The 24,017-nt window shown below is 43.3% G+C and overlaps 1 protein-coding gene across 5 annotated transcripts in view; it reads left to right on the top strand.

The window, feature by feature from the left end:
- The window catches only part of tjp1a (tight junction protein 1a), a 203,865-nt gene extending 180,865 nt beyond the window's left edge, over positions 1-23,000 (top strand). For 4 of the 5 annotated variants that reach the window (XM_072282091.1, XM_072282094.1, XM_072282096.1 and 1 more), the window contains 5 exons: positions 6,190-6,311; positions 8,106-8,547; positions 19,123-19,340; positions 20,559-20,702; positions 21,908-23,000. In XM_072282091.1, coding sequence (XP_072138192.1) covers positions 6,190-6,311; positions 8,106-8,547; positions 19,123-19,340; positions 20,559-20,702; positions 21,908-22,002 — 1,021 coding nt within the window. In that variant the 3' untranslated portion in view covers positions 22,003-23,000. The remainder of the gene's footprint in view (positions 1-6,189; positions 6,312-8,105; positions 8,548-19,122; positions 19,341-20,558; positions 20,703-21,907) is intronic. The other variant, XM_072282092.1, reaches the window with a different exon arrangement.
- The last annotated feature ends 1,017 nt before the right edge of the window (positions 23,001-24,017 follow it).

Genomic DNA, 24,017 nt, shown 5'->3' with positions numbered 1-24,017 from the left:
GTAGATTTAAAATCAAAAACTTCTACCGTACCTGTCAAATGTCTGGATTTTCTGTGGGTGACAGTTTAGACTTGACGAACTACTCAACGGTAGGAATTGCACATCAAAGCATCCACATCTTCACGTAGGACCATAAGACAGGAGCAGAATTAGGCCATTTGGCACTGAGTCTGCAACACTATTTCGTCATGGCAAATCCATTTTCCTCTATACCATTCTCCCGCCTTCTCCTTGTAGCCTTTCACACCCTGACTAATCAGGAGCTTATCAATCTTCATCTTAAATGCACCCAGTGACCTGGCCTCCACAGATACCTGTGGCAATTAATTCCAGAGGTATACCACCCTCTGGCTAAAGAATTTCCTCTTAATCTCTGTTCTAAATGGACACCTCTCTATTTTAAGGCTGTGCCCTTTGGTCATAGACTCAGTCACCAAAGGAAACATTCTCTTCTCATCCACTATCTGGGCCTTTCAACATTCAATACATTTCAATGAGATTCCCCCCACCCAACCACCATTCTTCTAAATTCTAATGAGTACAAGCCCAGAGACTTCAATTGCTGTTCATATGATAAACCCTTTCATTCCCAGAACCATTCTCATGAACCACCTCTGAACCCTCTCCAATGTCAGCACATCTTTTCATTGGGGAGAGAGAACCACCAGGTTTGAGAAATCGATTGATTCCAGTCATGCCCCCCCAACTCCACCCCTCCTTTCTCCATTTCCCATCCTCAACCAACTTCCCAGCTCTTTACTTCATCCACCACCCCCCCCCACCCCAGGTTTCACCTATCACCTGGTGGTTCTCTCTTCCCTCCTCCCACCTTTTAAATCTACTCGTCAGCTTTACTTCTCCAGTCCTGCCGAAGGGTTTCGGCCTGAAGCGTCGACTGTACTTTTTTCCATAGATGCTGCCTAGCCTGTTGAGCTCTTCCAGTATTTTGTGTGTGTTACTCGGATTTCTAGCATCTACAGATTTTCTCTTGTTTGTGATTGGAATTCGTAGACCAGTACTCAAAGAGATCGCACCACAGCTCTACACGGAAGCTTGATCTTCAAAGTACATATATGTCACCATATACAACCCTGAGACTCGTTTTCCTGTGGGCATTCACAGTAAGTGCAAGAAATATAATAGAATCCGTGGAAGACTGCACCCAACAGGACGTACAACAGCCAATGTGCAAAAAAACAAACTGCAAATACAAAAAGAAAGAGAAGGAAAAAAAAAGCAATAAATATCAAAAACATGATATATAGAGTTCTTGAAGATGAGTCCATAGGTTGTGGTGACAATTCAGTGATGGAGTGAGTGAAGTTATTCCCTCTGGTTCAAGAGCCTGATGGATCAGGGGTAATAACTGTTCCTGAACCCGGTGGAGAGAGTCCTGAGGCTCCTGTACCTCCTTCCTGATGGCAGCAGTAAGAAGAGAGCATGGTTCTGGTGTGAGTTTTATTCCCAACAGAATGGATTTATCTCTGCGGCAATGAAAGGCACACCAATATTTAGTAGTTTAATGGCTTGTGTGGGCTCGGTAAGTGGTGGCCCTTGTACGAGATACAGGTATGAGATATTAAGTGCACTGAGGAGAAGGAGCTCTAATATACCAGTGATAGAACAAGAGTCATGGTCATACAGGAGGTAAACAGGTTCTCCCAGCCCACTGAATCCTTACCAACCATCAACACCCACTAGATTCTACTGCTCAGCTACGTGACTAGGGTAACTTACAGTGGCAAATAACCTCCAAATTCCATGTCATCAGGGGAAAAAAACTGGAGGAAACTCAGAGAAGATTGGACAACCTTGTGTTGTTTTCTCTGTAGTAGCAGATACTGAAGGGAGAGCTGAGAGAGGTTTATAAGATTATGAGAGGCACAGAGTAGATAGACAGTATATTTCCCCTCAGGCTAAAATGTCTAATACCAGAGGACATGCATTTAGGGTGATAAGGATGTGAGAAGCAAGTTTCCTTTACACAGAGTGGTGGGTGCTTCCAGTGCAGTGCCTCGGGTGCGGGTAGAGGCAAATACATTCGGGACTTCTAAGAGACGTTCAGTTAGCCACATGAATGTGAGAAAGATGGACACTGTGTAGGCATAATGGATTAATTTAGTCGGTCATTTGATCACTAATTGGTTTGTGGATAAAGGGCCTGTTGCTATGCTATTCCTTTGTATGTTTTGTATTCTAATGTACAAACACCAGTGTTAGCACTGGAGATTGGGACTGAATGTGGGTCCTGCAGCACTGAGGCAGAGTTCCCCTGGCTGTGCCAGCATGTCACTCTGAATTCAGCACATCATCAGCAACAATGAATATAGAATTGAGTCAGATTTTATAAACAAACATAAACGTTTATTAAACTCTGCTCAACAATAGCAAAAAGTATTCAAATGACTAACTTAACCGGAAGTTAACTGCTATACGGCAACTCTGGAACAGTTCTTAAAGTGATAAATTCGAACACAGTCTTAAAGTGGTAAATTCGAAAGTCCAAGTGATTTACACAGTCAGTAAGGAGAGACTTCTCTGGAAAGGGATTTCTTCGAAGACATGATGTTACTGCTGATCTCATCTAAAGAATTCACGACGAAGGAAATAAAACGGCTTAAAGGAACTGACCTTTTCCTGGCAGGCAATTGGCGAAACTGCCGGCACAACTATTTTACATTACAATAGAAAGTAAAACTCCACTTTAAAATGAAACTGCATCATGAGACGAATACGCAGCGTAATGGAGTAACTGACGAACTAAACTGCGTGACAACGAGAGTTTCCCCTTTTATATACCTGTAGGGAACATGTCATCACGTGACCTCACACTGGCAGGAAAATTACGACCCCACCTTCACAAGACCATTACATCATGCTCACAAGATACTCAATTACATCATGGTCATAAGACAGTCACAAGATACCCATGAGGTATGTAACAGTATGATGTCACTGAGCACCCCCATCAGTTGCATTCTCCAATGATTGTGCTGTAGTGCATTTTCCCTCAGCAACCTTGTTGTGCTGGTGACGACGGAGTGACTGTAAACTTGAGTCCTACATTAAACTGTTAATTAAATGAAAGCGTCTTTAAAAACAGCCTATTTGGACGTGAATTAGCAGGTTGATCAGGAGAGAATTACAATTGCAACGATCCAGAGGTGATAAGAGAGCTTAAAGTTAAGGAACACTTGGGGAACAGTGATCACAATATGATTGAGTTCACTTTGAAATTTGAGAGGGAGAAACTGATTTCCAATATGTTGCTATTTCAGTGGAATAAGGGAAATTGCAATGGCATGAGAGGGGAACTGGTCAAAGTTGACTGGAAAGAGACACTAGCATGAAGGACAGCAGAGCAGCAATGGCTGGAGTTTTTGTGAAAGATGAGGGAAGCGCAAGACAGATATATTCCAAATAAGAAGAAATTTTCGAATGGAAGGAGGACATTACAGTGGCTGACAAGTGAAGTCAGAGCCAAAATAAAAGCAAGAGAGAGCATACAAGGAAGCCAGAGCTAGTGGGAGGGTAGAGGATTAGGGAACTTTTAAAAACTTGCAGAAAGAAACTAAGAAAGTCATTAGGAAGGAAAAGATGAATTATGAAAGGAAGCTGGCTACTAATATCAAAGAAGATACTAAAAGCTTTTTTAAGTATATAAAGGGTAAAAGAGAGTTGAGGGTAGATATAGGACCAATAGAAAATGACGTTGGAGATATTGTAATGAGAGGCACAGAGATGGCAGAGAAACGGAATGAGTATTTTGCATCAATCTTCACAGTGGGAGACATCTGCAGTATACCAGATATTCAAGAGTGTTGGGGAACTGAAGGATGTACAGTGAAAATTACGACTGAGAAGGTGCTCAGGAAACATAATGGTCTGAGGGTGGATAAATCTCCTGGACCTGATGGAATGCACCCTTGAGTTCTGAAGGAAGTAGCTGGAGAGATTGCGGAGGCATTAACAATGATCTTTCAAGAATCGATAGATTCTGGCATTGTACCGGATGACTGGAAAATTGCAAATGTTACTCCACTATTTAAGAAGGGTGGGTGGCAGCAGAAAGGAAACTACAGACCTGTTAGCCTGAGATAAGTGGTTGGGAAGCTGATGGAATTGATTGTTAGAGATGAGATTACGGAGTACCTAGAGGCACATGCCAAGATAGGCCAAAGCCAGCATGGTTTCCTGAAAGGAACATCCTGCCTGACTAACCTACTGCAATTTTTTGAGGAAATTACCAGCAGGGTAGACAAAAGAGATGCAGTGGATGTGGTGTACTTGGATTTTCAGAAAGCCTTTGACAAGGTGCCGCACATGAGGCTGCTGAGTAAAATAAGAGCCCATGGAATTACAGGGGAGTTACTAGCATGGGTAGAGCATTGGCTGATCGACAGAAAACAGAGAATGGGAATAAAGGGATCCTATTCTTCCCAATGGAGTTCCACAGGGGTCGGTGTTGGGACTGCTGCTTTTTACGATGTATGTCAATGATGTGGACTATGGGATTAATGGATTTGTAGCTAAATTTGCTGATGATACAAAGATAGGTGGAGGAGCAGGTAGTCTTGAGGAAACAGAGAGCCTGCAGAGAGACTTAGATAGTTTAGGGGAATGGGCAAAGAAGTGGCAAATGAAATACAATGTTGGAAAGTGTATGGTCATGCACTTTGGTGAAGGAAATAAACAGGCAGACTATTATTTAGATGGGGAGAGAATTCAAAATGCAGAGATGCAAAGGGACTTGGGAGTCCTTGTGTAGGATACCCTAAAGGTTCACCTCCAGGCTGAGTTGGTGGTGAAGAAGGCGAATGCAATATTGGCATTCATTTCTAGAGGTATAGAATATAAGAGCAGGGATGTGATGTTGAGGCTCTATAAGGCACTCGTGAGACCTCCTGCGTATTGTCTGCAGTTTTGAGCTTCTTGTTTTAGAAAGGATATACTGACGTTGGAGAGGGTTCAGAGAAGATTCACAAGAATGATTCCAGGAATGAAAGGAATGTATGAGGAACATCTGGCAGCTCTTGGGCTGTATTCCCTGGAGTTCAAGAGAATGAGGGGGGGATCTCATAGAAACATTCCGAATTTTAAAAGGCCTGAACAGGTTAGATATGGAAAAGTTATTTCCCATCATAGGGGAGTCCAGGACAAGAGGGCACGACTTCAGGATTGAAGGACGTCCATTTAGAACAGAGATGCGGAAAAATTACTTTAGTCAGGGTGGTAAATCCGTGGAATTTGTTGCCATGAGCGGCTGTGGAGGCCAAGTCATTGGGTGCATTTAAGGTAAAGATAGATAGGTTCTTGATTAGCCAGGGTATCAAAGGGTATGGGGTGAAAGCAGGGGAGTGGGGATGACGGGAAGAATTGGATCAGCCCATGATTGAATAGTGGAGCAGACTCGATGGGCTGAATGGCCTGCTTCTGCTTCTATATCCTATGTTCTTATGGTCTTTCACTCATGGCTGTCTGACCCAGATTCACCAGTGAAAGATTGGTAATTTCATTATTTGAACTGTAATGTTGACTTTGAATTATCAAAATACTGCAGTAAATGTTGGTTTTAATGTTGCTGCCAAAACAGTGAATGTCCTGTTTATTCTTCTTCCCTCTTTATTCGAACTTTTGCACGCTGTTTTTGGCTTGTATACAAGTGAAAGCTTGAAGGGAGGTTGTGAGATTCACCAGTAATATTGGTTGCTTGTTTTGTGTGAATTAAACTTTTGCTTGGTCCTGTTTGAAGGGTAAAGGACAAAGGAATTGTGAAGTTTCTTTATCCTGTGTGTTCATATTACCAATTCAGTCTGATTCAGCTCATTTTTGTTTTTGCCAAAAGACACTTCATTGCCAATAGCCATTCGAAAAACATTTTTCTAAATGGCCCAAGCAACGATGCTTTAAATGTGCTGAGATGTCTCAAGTCCAGTTGTGTAATGTAACGGGCATGATCATGCATTATGCTGGGAAATTTAAAATTATTGCATTACCTTTAATCAGTGCTAATGCTGTTACACCTGAGTGCATTTTATGTTGAATCATGATTGCTTTTGTTGGGTTCGGGGTGATGTTCAGTTGCACATTGGATGAACTACACCACTTTGCTGACATGTACCCACCATTTTATTTCTGAAGTAGATTTAGACGTGTGTATATTTCTAAGAGATGTATTGTTATTTATAGGAGTACACCAGCAGACTTTGATCATGTGGTCAAACCTAGCAGCACTGGCCTTCAGTCACGTTATGGACCTCCTCAGCAGAGTTTGAACTCTTCAGTGCATCCCAAGGTTTCTCCATCTGAAGGTAGGAATTGCAGCTGTGGCTCTCCACATTTTTGAATGTGTTGTGTTGGTGCTTCAAGAAGTAGCTGTTTATATAATATTGAATGCTTTTGTATTTGCTGCCTGTGAAACAACACAAATCTGCAGAATTAATTTGACAAATGAAATTACATACCCACCATGAATACCTCAGTTCTTGTGTTGATTCAATAGAGCTTATGTTAAAATACATAGACAAGAACAAACTTGTAAGCTAATTTACTGGGACCTTTGGGTGTCCCAAATCACTTCACAGCCAGTGAAAATCATTCCACTGTAGCAAGGACCCACAAGCACGAACGAGCTTCTTCGCTTGTTCCTCAAAAATAACATGAGTGAGCTTGGATTTCCCCACATGTTCATGCAAACTATACTTGATCATCCCCTGCCTTTTGAAATATATACAAATGCTATCCCTTAAGAGTTTTTGTCAGTAATTTACCTCCATTGATGTTAGGTTCAGTGACTTGCAGTTACTTGGCTTGTTCCTGTTGCCCTTCAATAAAGGAATAAATTGAGCTGTTCTGCAGTTGTGTGGAACTTCGCCTGTGGTTAACAAAGATGCAGAAATGTCTTCAGTAGGAAGTTGGCGGGTCGAACAGCATGTGTGTGTCATTGTGGGGGGGATGGATATGCAGGGGTGGACAGTAGGGATAAAAAATTGTCAACAGTAGATGCTGCTTGATCCATCAAGTTCCTGCAGCAGTTTATTTGTTGCTCCAGATGCCAGTATCTGCCTCTCCTGTCTGAAAAAATCTCATCAGGGTCTCCTTCCCATAGCCACTTGGGATAGACCCCATCTGGTCGTGGAGGGATTTATCAACCCTTGTGTGTCCCATGACATCCAATTCCTTCACTTCTTCATACTGGCCTGCTGCATTTTATCTAAATAAACCTCCCTAAAGTTACAATCTTCCATATCTTCAGAAAAGAAGAAACAGTCAATATTTCAGGCTGAGACCTGAGGACACGTCAACTGTTTATTCATTTCCATAGATGCTGCCTGACCTGCTAAATTCCTCCAGCTTTTTGTGTGCATTGCTTTGGATTTCCAGCATCTGCAGAATCTCTTGTGTTTACCTTCCATATCTTTCTCCTTTGTGAGTACAGATGAGATGTATTCATTTGGAATCTTATCCACATTGGCTGGCTTCACATGTGAATTACCCTTGCTACCCTCTTGCTTCTGATAGGCAAACCTTGGTATTGGAATTCTCCTTAATCTTCCTTGCCAAGGGTATTTCGTGGCAATATGAAATGGCAACACACACAAAATACTGGAGGAACTCAGAAGGTCAGGCAGCGTCTATGGAAATAATAAAGAGTCGACATTTCAGCTCAAAACCCCTCATCAGGACTGGGTATTCCATGTCCCTTTTTCCCTTTCTAATTTCTTTCAACTCTCTCCTACCCAATATATTCCTCCAGAAACACTCTCAGTTCCAGTTGTTGATAGCTGACTTTTACTTTACTCGTGATTGCTTGAGCAAAATCTTTTCAATTAAAAGTGTGATTAAAACTAATTATACTTTTCACTGCTTGTCAGTCGTGTGACCAATAGAAAGGAGAAATTGGGACAAGACTGCTCATAGTTGTGGTCGGCTTCTCTCAGCACAGTGCCAAGGTGGTGTGATGGTTTGATAATTGAAATATAGGGGGGCTTCATCTGTGAGTGCTAGCAGCACTGAAATGGTCTTCCTGTGCATTATCATTTTCATTTTTCTTCACAAGCTTAGTAGATAACTAAGCCTTTTTTTTTTTACCTTGCTCTTTGCAGTGAGCTCAATGTCACAGGATTTACCCAGTGTCCTACAAGTGAAGCCAGAAATACCTCAAAGCAAACCCCAGGCTTTGAGGCCTACTGCTCGAGAGGAAACGGTTCATTCGAATTATTATCTTCAGAAAAACTTCCCTGTTTCAGAAAGAGCGCCTATAAATGGAATGGAGCAACCCCAGAAACAAGCTGCCACACCGTACAACCGTTTTGCCCCAAAGCCATACACAAGTACTGCACGCCCCTTTGAGCGCAAATTCGAGAGTCCAAAGTTTGATCACAACCTCCTGCCAAGTGAACCTCAGCTCCAGCCCAAGCCTGAGACGTTGGTGAAGGCACACAGCTCTCCTCAACCTCCAGACATTGACAGTGGCACTGACACATTCCCCAGACCGTCCGATCACCGAGCCAAGTATCAGGCTGTTCCTAAAGCTGTTCCTGTGAGGTAAGTGGCTTTGTTCATGTGAAAGATTGAGTGCTCTTGAGTGTTTGAAATCGGGCACATCAAGAGTTTTGCTTTAATTATCATATCAACAGACATCCCACCCTGCAAAAACTCATTTCAGGGAGGTAGCACCATCAATTTGCGGGAGACTCCCGGAACTTCCGGGAGAGATGGGATGTCTGCAGTAGAGTGGCTCCTTAGCAGCTAGCCAGCTAGTTTAAATAACGTTAGCTATGCTAATGAACGAACGACACCTGTTAAGCTCACCTCAACATGTCTTTTATAGTCTTAACCCACCATGGGCAATGGAAAAGTCACTGTTGCAAACAGTGCAGCGAGCTACACTGTCATTATTTTTGACTCCTATTAGGCTGGAGTACACTTTAGGGTAGTCTGGGGTGACGCACATTTTATATGTTTTTTTTGGAACACTCTCCCATGGCGCGGCTCTCTTGCTCTCGCTCTCTCTCTCAGGATCTCTCTTGCTCTCAAAAAAATTGATTTCCGGGATATTGTATATAATTTGCGGGCATCAGGGAGACTCCCAGAACTTCTGGGAGAGGTGGGATGTCTGTATCAAAGTCTTGGGCCATTAGGTGGACTCAACTGTGGAAATACTTGACTAAAGCCACATTACTAGAAAAGGACTAGAGTATTTCAAGAAATAATTAGCAGTTTTCTGCTGGTTACATGCATGGAAATGTGGATCAGGCTGAAATTTCAGTCTTGCATATCAAATAAAGAATGTGTGGAGTGAGTTGGGAGTTGATCTTCCATGCGAGCTGGAGGACATCGTGGGCGTGTAACGTCTAAACAGGAACAAATAATAAGGATGTGGCCAATTTTTACAAGATTGAGAGTTGACTTGGTAAAATTGCAGATGAAGCAATCTGGCTGAAAATAAATTGGTTACAAAGCACTGAATCAGAATCAAGTTTAATATGAAATTTCATTGTGTTGCAATGCATTGTACATTGCAATGTATATTAATGAGGAACTATAAATTACTGTAAGGAATACAGTATACTTAAAACAAAGTTAAGTAATGTAAAAAGAGCAAAAGAGTAGAAAAAATATATTGAGATAGTGTACGTGGGTTCATAGTCCATTCAGAATCTGATAGTGGAGGTGAAGAAGCTGTTCCTAAAAATTTGAGTGAGTGTCTTCAGACCATGTAGCTAAGAAGAAGGAAATGTGCGGGGAGATGGGTGTCTTAAAATGATGGATACCACCCTTTGGTGGTATCATTTTTCGAAGATGTCTTCGATGCTGGGGAGACGAGTGTCATGATGAAGATGGCTGAGTTTGCAACTTCCTGAAGATTTTTCCAGACCTGTGCAGTAGCCCTCCAATACCAGATGGTAATGCAACTAGTCCCACAGTCCACCTGTAGAAGTTTGCATGTCTTTAGCATCATACCATGTCTCTTCAAGCTCCTGATGAAATATAGTTGCTGTCTTGCCTTTTTTGTAATTACATCAATATGTTGGGCCCAGGATAAATCTTTAAAGATGTTAACACCCAGAAATGTGTAACTGCTCACCCTTTCCACTTCTGATCCCCCTGAGGCCTGGTGTGTGTTCCCTTAACTTCCCATTCCTGAAGTCCACAATCACTTACCGATTTTAGTCTTACAATTGAGTACAATTGAGTACAAGGTTGTTGTTGCAACACCACTTAACCAACTCTTGTACACTTCCTTGTCAATATCTGTCAACAATATTTGTGTCATGACAAACTTCAATAGGTACATTTAATGTCAGATAAATGTATACAATATACATTCTGAAATTCTTTTACTTAGATGAGATGTTATTTCCAATTTGTACTGACTGGTCTCCCAATGAGGAAATCAAAGATCCTGTTGCAGAGGGAGGTACAGAGGCCCAGATATTGGATCTTATTGATTAGATGGTGTTGAACACTGAGCAGTAATAAACAGCAGCCTGATGTAGATATAACTGTTGTCCAAGTGATCAAAGGCCAAGTGGAGAACTAGTGAGATTGCATCCACTGGAGACCTATTGTGGCAATAGGCAAATTGCAGCGGGTCCAAGTCCTTGTTTACATAGGAGTTGATTTTAGTCATAACCAACCTCTCAAAGTGCTTCATAGTAGATGTGTGTGCAGCTTGGCGATAACGATTGAGGCAGCTCACCCTGTTCTTCTTGGACACTGGTATAATCGTCGCCCTTTTGAAACCGGTGGGAACCTTTGATTGCAGCAGTGAAAGATTGAATAGTATTGATTGAAATATTCAAAGTGAAACAGTATTGGCACATAAAATCAAAGAATGTTCATTAATACTTGAAGACAAAGAACATAATGAGCAAAAGAATGGGACCAATTGATAACCAACCAAGTAACCTACATGTGGAGCCAGGGGATGTGGGTCAAGTTCTTAAAATTTTGCAGTTCTTTTGAAGAGACGGTTGATGTAAGTGTTGTAATCCAAATGCAATATTGTATGGAATAAGCATAGCAAAATCGAGAAGTAGAGCAAATCTGCAGAGAGATAGCAGGCAACTGCAAGAAACATAAAGCTGTGGTGGTAGGGGATTTTAGTTTTCCATATATTGATTGGGAATCCCATACTGTTAGGGGTCTAGATGGTTTAGAGTTTGTAAAATGTGTTCAGGAAAGTTTTCTAAATCAATATATAGAGGGACCAACTAGAGGGGATGCAATATTGAATCTCCTGTTAGGAAACGAGTTAGAACAAGTGACGGAAGTCTGTGTAGGGGAGCACTTTGGTTCCAGCGATCATAACACCATTAGTTTCAACTTGATCATGGACAAGGATAGATCTGGTCCTAGGGTTGAGGTTCTGAACTGGAAGAAGGCCAAATTTGAAGAAATGAGAAAGGTTCTAAAAAGCGTGGATTGGGACAGGTTGTTCTCTGGCAAGGATGTGATCGGTAGGTGGGAAGCCTTCAAAGGAGAAATTTTGAGAGTGCAGAGTTTGTATGTTCCTGTCAGGTTTAAAGGCAAAGTGAATAGGAATAAGGAACCTTGGTTCTCAAGGGATATTGCAACTCTGATAAAGAAGAAGAGGGAGTTGTATGACATGTATAGGAAACAGGGAGTAAATAAGGTGCTTGAGGAGTATAAGAAGTGCAAGAAATCAGGAGGGCTAAAAGAAGACATGAGGTTGCCTTGGCAGTCAAAGTGAAGGATAATCCAAAGAACTTTTACAGGAATATTAAGAGCAAAAGGATTGTAAGGGATAAAATTGGTCCCCTTGAAGATCAGAGTGGTCGGCTATGTGCGGAACCAAAGGAAATGGGGGAGATCTTAAATAGGTTTTTTGCGTCTGTATTTACTAAGGAAACTGGCATGAAGTCTATGGAATTAAGGGAAACAAGTAGTGAGATCATGGCAACTGTACAGATTGAAAAGGAGGAGGTGCTTGCTGTCTTGAGGAAAATTAAAGTGGATAAATCCCCGGGACCTGACAGGGTGTTCCCTTGGACCTTGAAGGAGACTAGTGTTGAAATTGCGGGGGCCCTGGCAGAAATATTTAAAATGTCGCTGTCTACAGGTGAGGTGCCGGAGGATTGGAGAGTGGCTCATGTTGTTCCATTGTTTAAAAAAGGATCGAAAAGTAATCCGGGAAATTATAGGCCGGTAAGTTTAATGTCAGTAGTAGGTAAATTATTGGAGGGAGTACTAAGAGAGAGAATCTACAAGCATTTGAATAGATAGGGACTTATTAGGGAGAGTCAACATGGCTTTGTGCGTGGTAGGTCATGTTTGACCAATCTATTGGAGTTTTTCGAGGAGGCTACTGGGAAAGTGGATGAAGGGAAGGCAGTGGATATTGTCTGCATGGACTTCAGTAAGGCCTTTGACAAGGTCCCGCATGGGAGGTTAGTTAGGAAAATTCAGTCGCTAGGTATACATGGAGAGGTGGTAAATTGGATTAGACATTGGCTCGATGGAAGAAGCCAAAGAGTGGTAGTAGAGAATTGCCTCTCCGAGTGGAGGCCTGTGACTAGTGGTGTGCCACAGGGATCAGTGCTGGGTCCATTGTTATTTGTCATCTATATCAATGATCTGGATGATAATGTGGTAAATTGGATCAGCAAATTTGCTGATGATACTAAGATTGGAGGTGTAGTAGACAGTGAGGAAGGTTTTCAGAGCCTGCAGAGGGACTTGGACCAGCTGGAAAAATGGGCTGAAAAATGGCAGATGGAGTTTAATACAGACAAGTGTGAGGTATTGCACGTTGGAAGGACAAACCAAGGTAAAACATACAGGGTTAATGGTAAGGCACTGAGGAGTGCAGTGGAACAGAGGGATCTGGGAATACAGATACAAAATTCCCTAAAAGTGGCCTCACAAGTAGATAGGGTCGTAAAGAGAGCTTTTGGTACATTGGCCTTTATTAATCAAAGTATTGAGTATAAGAGCTGGAATGTTATGATGAGGTTGTATAAGGCATTGGTGAGGCCGAATCTGGAGTATTGTGTTCAGTTTTGGTCACCAAATTACAGGAAGGATATAAATAAGGTTGAAGGAGTGCAGAGAAGGTTTACAAGGATGTTGCCAGGACTTGAGAAACTCAGTTACAGAGAAAGGTTGAATAGGTTAGGACTTTATTCCCTGGAGCGTAGAAGAATGAGGGGAGATTTGATAGCGGTATATAAAATTATGATGGGTATAGATAGAGTGAATGTAAGCAGGCTTTTTCCACTGAGGCAAGGGGAGAAAAAAACCAGAGGGCATGGGTTAAGGGTGAGGGGGGAAAAGTTTAAAGGGAACATTAGGGGGGGGCTTCTTCACACAGAGAGCGGTGGGCATATGGAATGAGCTGCCAGATGAGGTGGTAAATGCGGGCTCTTTTTTAACATTTAAGAATAAATTGGACAGATACATGGATGGGAGGTGTATGGAGGGATATGGTCCGTGTGCAGGTCAGTGGGACTAGGCAGAAAATGATTCCGCACAGCCAAGGAGGGCCAAAAGGCCTTTTTCTGTGCTGTAGTTTTTCTATGGTTTCATTATCCTTGGCAGTGATTAACTCAGCAGGTCGCAGCAACATATATGCAGGTTAATAAATCAGAAGGAAATTGCAGTACCAGTCCTCCCTGGCTTCAGAAGTGACTGTGGGAGGGCACTGATTTTGTTTGGTTGGTTGAAGTGATAGGAAGGAATAAGTTTAAGTTTGTGCAAAATACTTGAATCTGTTCAAACAGGTTGTATTCTGTTATGAAGTCAGATTAATCAAGGATGTTTAATGTGGTTTAAGACAACATTGTGTCACAACAACAATTAGAATTGTCCAAGATAGCAAGTAGAATTTTTCAGTGCTATGTGTTTGTGGTCCAGTCATGGGACAGATCGTGTCCCCCATGTCTAAATGCCTCTTGGATATTGCTTAGCTTTTCCTTCAACCATCTACCTTGGCAGCACGCTTGAGGGTCTACCACTTTGTTTATATTTCATAAAACATAATTCTCTGTCCATGCTAATGTATTGTCTTCAACTCTATGCATCCTTATCTCTTACCTTTCCCCTTGCAGGTTCACTAACATGCTGTTCAAGAAAGCTATCATAGATGCATCCTATGAAGTTTTCCTCAGGACTGCCTCGACCAACTCGATTTGTCCAATCAATGTGCAAGTTGAAATTCCCCATGACAACTGTATTTCCACTTTTAACATTTAAGTTAGTTCATTCTTTATTGCCTGCGCTGCTGCAGTGGCCTACAGTCAACTCCCAGTGATTTTTTTTCCCTCTTAAATATTTCTAATCTTTACTCAGATGGACTCAGCATTCTGCTCCTTAGATCTTCCATTACCTCTCTCTATCACCTGGATCTCATCTTTACTTAAGAGCGCTACCCCACTTATCTTATTTTCCTGCCAATCCTTCCATATTACCTGAAACTCTTGGTTACTATCTCCACCTTTCTGTGATGGCCACTAAATCGTGCCCCTTTGTACTGATTTGTGTCACAAGTTCACTGACCTTATTTCATATACTCTGGGCATTCACGTAAAGTGTCCTTATGCTGTCCTTTTAGAATCGTGTGATCTTTGTCCTTTGTGTGTGACTTTACTGCATTCTGACTTTCCTCTTTTCTAACCTTTGCTGTGGTCTCAGCTTTGGTCCCCTGTGTTTCTGCCTGGATTCCCATCCTCTGTCATCTTAGTTTAAACCCTTCCCAGCAGCACTAGCAAACAAACCCCCTAGAATGTTGATCCCAGTCCTGTCCAGGTGTTTGTCAACTATCTGGTTTGCACAAGTCCCAACTCCCCTTGAACCAGTTCCAGTACCCCAGAAAAGTGAAACCCTTGTTCCTGCATCACTGCTGAAGCCAGGCAGCCTTCTTAACTCTGCTGCTGTTTCTCCTCTGACTAGCACATGGCACGGGTAGCAATCCTGACATTATTACCTTTGAGGTCCTTCTTTTCAATTTATCTCCTCGCTCCCTGAATTCACCTTGCGGACCTCCTCCCGCTTCTTTCCTATTTCACTTGTATCATGACAGTGTTCAGTGTTCACCTTTCAGAATGTCTTGCAGCTGCACTAAGAGGGGCCTGACATGGCACTGGGGCGTCCCTAACCCAACACTGCTTTGCCACTCTTTTTCCTGCCCTCCTGTGCAGCAGAACCACTGCTGCCTTTTCCTGAGCATCTCTTCAGCAGTTTGATCAGGGCACGACTGTGCAAGTGCATGGATGTCAGCCAGTGAGAACAGCTTAAAAGCGAGAAGAGTTTAAAAGGAGACAGCTTCATAGAGCGGGTGGAAGAGTAGAGGGAGGCAGAGTAGGAAGGCTTTGGCTCAACAGGGCTTCAGTGATAGCGGGTTGAGGCCAGATATGTTGCCTGTGTGGAATACAGGCAGGAAGAATGTGTGTGAGGCCAGTGTTCTGTGATCGGTGTCTGATGTAGGAAGTGCGAGAGACTCCCAGCCTCCTGGACAGCCACATCTGCGCCAGGTGTGTTGAGCTGCAGCTCCCTAGAAACCGCGTTATGGAACTGGAGATGCAGCTCAATGACCTTCATCTGGTCAAGGAGAGTGAGGAGGTAATAGAGAGGAGCTATAGGTAGGTAGTCACACTGGGGCCTCGCGTAACAGTCTGAAGAGGGAAGGGCAGGAATCAGATGCTAGAGAGCACCCAGTAGCTGTCCCCCTTAACAATAAGTACTCCTGCTTAAGTATTGTTGGGGGTGGGGGGGAACAGCCTGCCTGGGGGAAGCAACAGTGGCTGCGCCTCTGGCACAGAGTCTGACCCTGTGGCTCAGAAGGGTAGGGAAAGGAAGAAGATGGCAGCAGCGATCGGGGACTCCATAGTTAGGGGGTCAGACAGACAATTCTGTGGATGCAGGAAAGAAGCACAGATGGTAGTTTGCCTCCCAGGTGCCAGGGTCCGCGATGGTTCTGATCACATCCACGGTAGCTTGAAGTGGGAAGGTGAACAGCCAGAGGTTGTGGTACATATAGGTACCAACGACGTAGGCAGGAAAAAGGGAGAGGTCCTGAAAGCAGACTACAGGGAGTTAGGAAGGAAGTTGAGAAGCAGGACCACAAAGGTAGTAATCTCGGGATTACTGCCTGTGCCATGTGACAGTGAGAACAGGAATAGAGTGAGGTGGAGGATAAATGTGTGGCTGAGGGATTGGAGCAGAGGGCAGGGATTCAGATTTCTGGATCATTGGGACCTATTTTGGGGCAGGAGTGGTCTGTACAAAAAGGACGGGTTGCACTTGAATCCCAGGGGGACCAATATCCTGGTGGGGAGGTTTGCTAGGACTATTGGGGAGAATTTAAACTAGGATTGCTGGGGGGTGGGAACCAAACTGAAGAGACGGAGGAAGAGGCAGTTGGCTCACAAATAGAGAAAGCTTGGAGACAGTGGGAGAGGGAGGATAGGCAGGTGATAAAGAAGGGACGTGCTCAGACTGCTGATTTGAGATGTGTCTATTTTAATGGGAGGGGTATTATGAACAAAGCGGATGAGCTTAGATCATGGATCAGTACTTGGAGCTATGATGTTGTGGCCATTACAGAGACTTGGATGGCTCAGGGGCAGGAATGGCTACTTCAAGTGTCAGACTTTACATGGGAGGGAGGCAAATGAGGTGGGGACGTGGCACGGTTGATCAGAGAGAGTGTCATGGCTGCAGAAAAGGAGGAAGACATGGAGGGATTGTCTACGGAGTCTCTGTGGGTGGAGGTTAGGAACAAGGAGGGGTCAATAACTCTACTGACAAATTCTGGAAAGGTGTAATAAAAAAAGGTTGTCGTAGTGGGAGATTTAAATTTCCCAAATATTGATTGGTATGTACCTAGAGCGAGGGGTTTAGATGGGGTGGAGTTTGGGTGTGTTCAGGAAGGTTTCTTAACACAATATGTAGATAAGCCTACAAGAGGAGAGGCTGTACTTTTTCTGGTATTGGGAAATGAACCTGGTCAGGTGTCAGATCTCTCAGTGAGAGAGCATTTTGGAGATAGTGATTACAATTCTATCTCCTTTACCATAGCAATGGAGAGGGATAGGAGCAGCCAAGTTAGAAAACCGTTTAATTGGAGTAAGGGGAAATTTGAGACCATCAGGCAGGAACTTGGAAGCATAAACTGGGAACAGATGTTCTCAGGGAAATGTACGGAAGAAATGTGCCAAATGTTCAGGGGATATTTGCGTGGAGTTCTGCATAGGTACATTCCAATGAGACAGAGAAAGGATGGTAGGGTACAGGAATCGTGATGTACAAATGTAAATGTAGTCAAGAAGAAAAGAGCTTATGAAAGGTTCAAAAAACTAGGTAATGATAGAGATCTAGAAAATTAAAAGGCTAGCAGGAAGGAACTTAAAATAGAAATTAGGAGAGCCAGAAGGGGCCATAAGAAGGCCTTGGCGGACAGGATTAAGGAAAACCCCAAGGCATTCAACAAGTATGTGAAGAGCAAGAGGATAAGACGTGAGAGAATAGGACCAATCAAGTGTGACAGTGGAAAAGTGTGTATGGAACCGGGGGAGATAGCAGAGGTACTTAATGAGTATTTTGCTTCAGTATTCACTACGGAAGAGGATCTTGCCGATTGTAGGGATGATTTACAGCGGACTGAAAAGCTTAAGCATGTAGATATTAAGAAAGAGGATGTGTTGGAGCTTTTGGAAAACATCAAGTTGGATAAGTCACCAGGACCGGACAAAATACACCCCAGGCTATTGTGGGAGGCGAGGTTGGGGGTGTTGTGGATAGTGTGGAGAGCTGTCAGAGTTTATAGCAGGACATTGATAGGATACAAAACTGGGCTGAAAAGTGGCAGATGGAGTTCAACCCAGATAAGTGTGAGGTGGTTCATTTTGGTAGGTCAAATATGATGGCAGAATATAGTATTAATGGTAAGACTCTTGGCAGTGTGGAGGATCAGAGAGATCTTGGGGTCCGAGTCCATAGGACACTTAAAGCTGCTGCGCAGGTTGACTGTGGTTAAGAAAGCATACGGTGCTTTGGCCTTCATCAACCATGGGATTGAGTTTAAGAGCCGAGAGGTAATGTTACAGCTATACAGGACCCTGGTCAGACCCCACTTGGAGTACTGTGCTCCGTTCTGGCCCCCTCACTACAGGAAGGATGTGGAAACTATAGAAAGGGTACAGAGGAGATTTACAAGGATGTTGCCTGGATTGGGGAGCATGCCTTATGAGAAAAGATTGAATGAACTCGGCCTTTTCTCCTTGGAGCAACAGAGGATGAGAGGTGACCTGATAGAGGTGTATAAGATAATGAGAGGCATTGATCATGTGAATAGTCAGAGGCTTTTTCCCAGGGCTGAAATGGCTAGCATGAGAAGGCACAGTTTTAAGGTGCTTGGAAGTAGGTACAGAGGAGATGTCAGGGTTAAGTTTTTTGCGTAGAGAGTGGTGAGTGCGTGGAATGGGCTGCCGGTGATGGTGGTGGAGGCAGATACGATAAGGTCTTGTATGGATACATGGAGCTTAGAAAAATAGAGGGCTATGGATAAGCCTCGGTAGTTCTAAGGTAAGGACGTATTCAGCACAGCTTTGTGGACCGAAGGGCTGTATTGTGTTGAGGGTTTTCTATGTTCTTTGTTTTCTATCTCCCCCCCCCCCCCCCCATAGTATCCACTGGTGTATCTGCTTTAGAGGGGATGGCCGCAGGAGTGTCCTGCACTCCCTTCCAGCTACTACTCTGCCTGTTAGCCACCCATTCCCCATTCCCCATTCCCTATCTTTCCCTCAGCCCTTAAACTGAAGCGTGACCAATTCACTGAATGTGTCATCCACATCGCGGGAGCTCTTAAGTGAATCCATGCACAGCTCCAGTGGTTGGCCAGGAGCTGCAGCTGGGCACACTGCTGCATACATCGTCATCAGGGACTTGAGCAGCCTTCCTGAGTTTCCACTTTGCACAGGAGGGGCTTGACTAAAAATCAGAACCTACCCTCACCTTACCTTTGAGTTTCAGCTCAATTATTTTACAGAGAATTGATTGTGTCTCAGTAAAATAAAACAATGTGTCTTCTCTATACTTGACTGTCGTTGACAATCTGAGGGCTGTGAATATTGAGCTGATTGATCTGAACTCTCTCAGTCCCAGTGCACTGGAAGATGACGAGGATGATGATGGACACACGGTGGTGGCAACAGCTCGTGGAATCTTCGACAACAATGGCGGTGTGCTGAGTTCTGTTGAGACTGGTGTGAGCATCATCATTCCAAAGGGAGCCATCGCGGAGGGAGTGGAGCAGGAAATCTACTTTAAGGTCTGCAGAGATAACAGCATCCTCCCTCCTCTGGACAAGGAGAAAGGTTTGGACACACTCCCCTCTCTGAGATGTTTAATTAATCTTTCACACCTTGTGTTGAACAATTTGAAGTGACTCAGCAGTTTCTGAAAGCTTGCTTTCTTATCGCTATCCTCAGGGGATTTGACAAAGAATTTAATTAAATATAAAGTCATTTGTTAAACTCCTTTAGGAAATTAGAGGCTGTTATTCCAGTGTCAAAAGATGTTTCTGTACGTATGCAACAGCACAGACTCCACTGCAGCTTTCCATGTCGTTGGATGGATGCTGATCTTCTTCTCGAAAAAGGGGATGTTTTGGAGCACTTCTTCAGTACTGCACACACCTGTATTACATCTGGACCATAGTTTTTACTGTAGCCAGTTCTTTCAGCAGAGCTGTTGACTTATATTGCTGGAGACTTGATTGCAAAGTGTTAGGCAACTCAGGAGCTGAAATAGAACATTACTGGTCTCTTCAGCTGAACATGACTGTAATATCATCTCCCTCTCCCCTCTGATGTCTCTGTGTGTAACCTCACTGTATTGGGCTGTTGGCTCTGCTCCAGTTCAGCTGGTGATCTGCTTCAAAGATGTATGGCGGGTGGGTACACTCATGGAGGTGGACACAGAATGGACAGACTGGAGCTGTTTGATGGTAGGGGAGGGGAGAGTGGACCATGGGAAAAGGGGAAGGAGGGGCACGGGGGGGTGATAGACAGGTGAGGAGAAGAGGTAAGAGGCCAAAGTGGGGAATTGAAGAAGAGGGAAGGGGAGGGGCAAAAAATTACCAGAAGTTGGTGAAATCAATATTCATGCCATCAGATCAGAGGCTATCTGGACAGAATTTGAGGCATTACTCCTCCAACCCAAGAACCTGATGGATGAACAGCGATTTTTTGCAAACTTCCAGTAATCTATTTTCCTCGCCCTCTTACCACTTCTCCTCACCTGCCTATTGCCTCCCCCTGGTGCCCCTCCCCCTTCTATTTCTCCCACGGCCTACTCTCCTCTGTTATCAGATTCCGTCTTCTCTAGCCCTTTACATTTTCCACCAATCACCTCCTAACTTAGTTCATTCCTCAACCCCCACCACCTGGCTTCACCTATCCTCATCTCCCTTCCCCCACCATCTTATACTTGTGGCATCTTTCCCAATGAAGGATCTTAGCCTGAAATGTTGCCTGTTTATTCATTTTCATACAAGCCTAACCTGCTGAGTTTGTCTTTTGTGCTCTGTTTAGGTGAAACACTCCTGAGCCCGCTGGTAATGTGTGGACCCCATGGCTTGAAGTTCCTGAAGCCTGTGGAGCTACGGCTGCCTCATTGTGCATCTATGACTCCAGATGGTTGGTCTTTTGCTCTAAAATCCTCTGACTCCTCGTCGGGTATGCTGCCCTTGCTTTTTCTCCTCCCAATGCTTGTTTTTTTTCTCTCTCCCTCTCTCCCCGTCTTCCCCGCCCCATTTCCTCTTTCTCCCCCTGTCTCTCCCTTTTTTTTAATCCATTGACTCTTGTCTCGTTTCATTTGAAGTTTATTTATGTCATATTACTTAATTCCATCCACTGCAGAGGAAGCATATTCCACAGATAAGTATTGATCGCCTGGTATTATTTATTATAGAAGCTGTTGTGGTCATTAAGCAGAATGAGCCGAAGCCCTCATCGAGAAAGATGGCAGATGGTCACATTGAAATGTGCAATGTCTTTGAGGGGGTTAAAAGATATGGAATGCATTCCTTTTTCTTAGACATAGGATTTAGGAGCAGGGTGATGATGCTGAAACTATGAACATCTCTCATTGGGTAGTAACTCAAGTGTTGTGCACCTGTCTAGTTAGCACATGACAGGAACAGTGTGCTTCTACTGGAGGCTGCAATGGTTTGAGGATGTTACTAGGGCTGTAAATTTGTACTATGGACAAAAGATAAGCTTGGTGGTTTCCTTTGAGATGGGGCAGTCTAAGGGAAGATTTAATTGAGTGTATAAAACTGAGTGATCGAAACAGTAAATAAGAAGGATCTATTTTTCTTTGGTGAGTTGAAAAAAACAGCAACTTTAAAGTTAATATGTCTGCATGAGAGGGAAAGTGGGAAATCTACTTCACCCAGGGGTGGTAGTAGTTTGGAAGTCACTATGAAACACTTGAACTGTGTTGTGTTGTTGAGGCCCTGAGACCTACAAAGCTACAGATCCAGTGGTGGAGGGTGGGGTTAGGCCACTGGCAGATGCCATGGCTGCATTTTTTGTCAGAAATGTTTCATTGTCACCCCTCAGCCCCAGCTTTCCTGTTTATGATTTTTTTTTCAAGTAAGTTGTTTCTTAAATAGTAATGTGCCTGAACACTGAGTTTACAGTTTCACTTTGTGGATGGTTAAGTTTTACTTCTGCTGTCAAGTCACAAGGAAAGGTCTTTAATGTGAAATGTAGACAAGCTGAGAAACTCTTGGAATTGAGAAATGAGCTCAGTACTGACTAAAATTTATTAAGATGTAGTCAGGGTATTGAAGGGGGAAGCGGTGTTTGGAGCCTCTAATGAAGAAGTATTTTATTGCGCATTGCAGCTCATAAAGCTGTATGTTTCTTTTTTCCAGGTGACCCTAAGAGCTGGCAGAACAAATCAATCCCAGGAGACCCTAATTATCATGTGGGAACAAACTGTGTTTCAGTACTGATTGATCACTTTTAAGTGTGCAAGAGGGTGACCAGCAGTAACATCGACATTCTTAGCAGTGGATGGAGCACAGGTTTAAGCAATAGCTTCTTTTCACGCAGTCATGTACGGTTGTGTGATAGCCTAAAACTTACATTCTAAGTGCAGTGATTGGGACTGCAGGTAAGCTTGCAATGAAACAGCAAGTGTGCACTGTAACGTTTCCCCAGTTCCTGTGTTAACCAGCAGATATGCCTTGGCATTTATAGCTATCATTTACAATACTAAAAAGATTTTTCTATAACTTTGCAGCCTTTACATGTTTATATGGATAACCATATTTCAGTTTAAATGTAGAAGTTACATTTCTATGACCTTTAGTTATGAAGAGCTACTTGACTTTGAATGACCTGGCTGGCAGGTACATTCTAGTGAGGTGGCAGCCTGCTGTGCTGTGGGATTGGTAGATGTCAATGAGGTCTGTGGCTGTACATAAACCCCAATATCACCTTGCAGCTTTGTTTGTAAATTAACATTTTTTATGTCTTATTTTGTATAAAACAAACTGAAAACACTTTCTAAAGAAGATCTTTATATTCTGCTGTTGAGGGGCCTTTTGAGCAGTTGTAAAATTTTGCAGCAATAAAATCAATACTAAAGTTTAAAACAAAATCACTCAAGTTTTTGCAACTTTGCATTAATGCTGCTGTATTCTTTAGAATGACTTGTCTGTGTAAAGGCATGGGTCCTTTATAATTTAAGGCAATGTTTGAGAATGTAGGCGTGCAGTGAGTGAGATCTATCAAGTGTATCTCTGGATGAAGTGACAGATTACTGTACTGTGTGTCCCAAAGTGTATTTTTGTACTAATAGACAATATATTCTGGCACAGCAGTACGTGGCTAGCTGGCGATTCTAACACAGCATCTGTTAATCACTTCACATTGACATGTGACTGACTTATTTCCTGAAGTTACTCAAACTACACCTTTCTAAATATACCACTATTATTGAATAAAAACATTTTTAAGATACTAAGTCGTTGTCCTTTGTTTGTCTGCTCCATTCACGTGTTTCTTCCTGAAGACACAGACTGTCCCTCGAGTGCATTCCCATGTGAAGAGGCAGTGTATTGCACTGTCCAGTTGAAGAGAGCTGGACCCAGTAAATTGCCCATGAGTGAACCCAGGGAGAGTGTAACAACAGGAAAGGCGTAGTCGCTCAGTGCAGCTTCAGTTTTGCAGCCGGTGGGAGCTCCTTACACCAAAATCTGATTTAGTTCCTAGTTTGTCCTGGATTAGGCGTATCACTTACTAGGCTCATGGAGTTCTTCCTGTGACACAGATTAGGTCATGTTCCTGTGGAGTTTATTCCTTATAATGCTCATTTAGCAGCAACATCCAGTAACACCAGCAAGGAGGCAGCAGTTTAAACAACACACAGTAGAGATGTAATGAACTTGTGGAGCATTACACCACTGCCCCGGAGGCATTCCGTGTTGTCTTTGTGATTCCCAAACCCTGCTCTCCTGGCAATCCCTGCATTCACATAAGTAACGTCAGATAATGTCCTCTTCTCCCACACAGGATGTTGAGGCTGAAATTCAGCCCCAACACAAAATGGGATGTTCCTCCCATTGTCCCTGGTCGCACTTCTGAACAAAATCTGCTATGGCATGATGAATGCTACAACGTGGAACACATTGCCTGGTGATTCTCTCTTTTTGTCAGCACACCCCATCTTCACTTTGTTTTCGGTAACAGGGATAATGTCCAGCTTAGAAGCAGCTCCCAGCCTGGGGGTTTATCAAAGATCACAGGCTTGGAGCATTTTAATAGATAATGGATTGCAAAAACATTATGTGTGTGGGTTTGTGGTTTGTGTGTTGTCTGGCAGGTTCCTTGAACATCCTTGACTCTCTGATAAAAGTTGTCTCTGCCGTCGTGACGTTTAGGTACATTTCACTGAGCCAGTGTCAGCAAGAAAGTAAGGAACCACTTCTGTCAATTGGTGGAGATAATTCAAATGTATGTTAATAAGCAAAGAGCTCA

This window comes from Mobula birostris, chromosome 18 (assembly GCF_030028105.1).
Source record: "Mobula birostris isolate sMobBir1 chromosome 18, sMobBir1.hap1, whole genome shotgun sequence".
Classification (NCBI taxonomy): Eukaryota; Metazoa; Chordata; class Chondrichthyes; order Myliobatiformes; family Myliobatidae; genus Mobula; species Mobula birostris.
The sequence above is the reverse complement of the archived record's forward strand: the minus strand, read 5'-3'. Positions and strand labels throughout refer to the sequence as shown.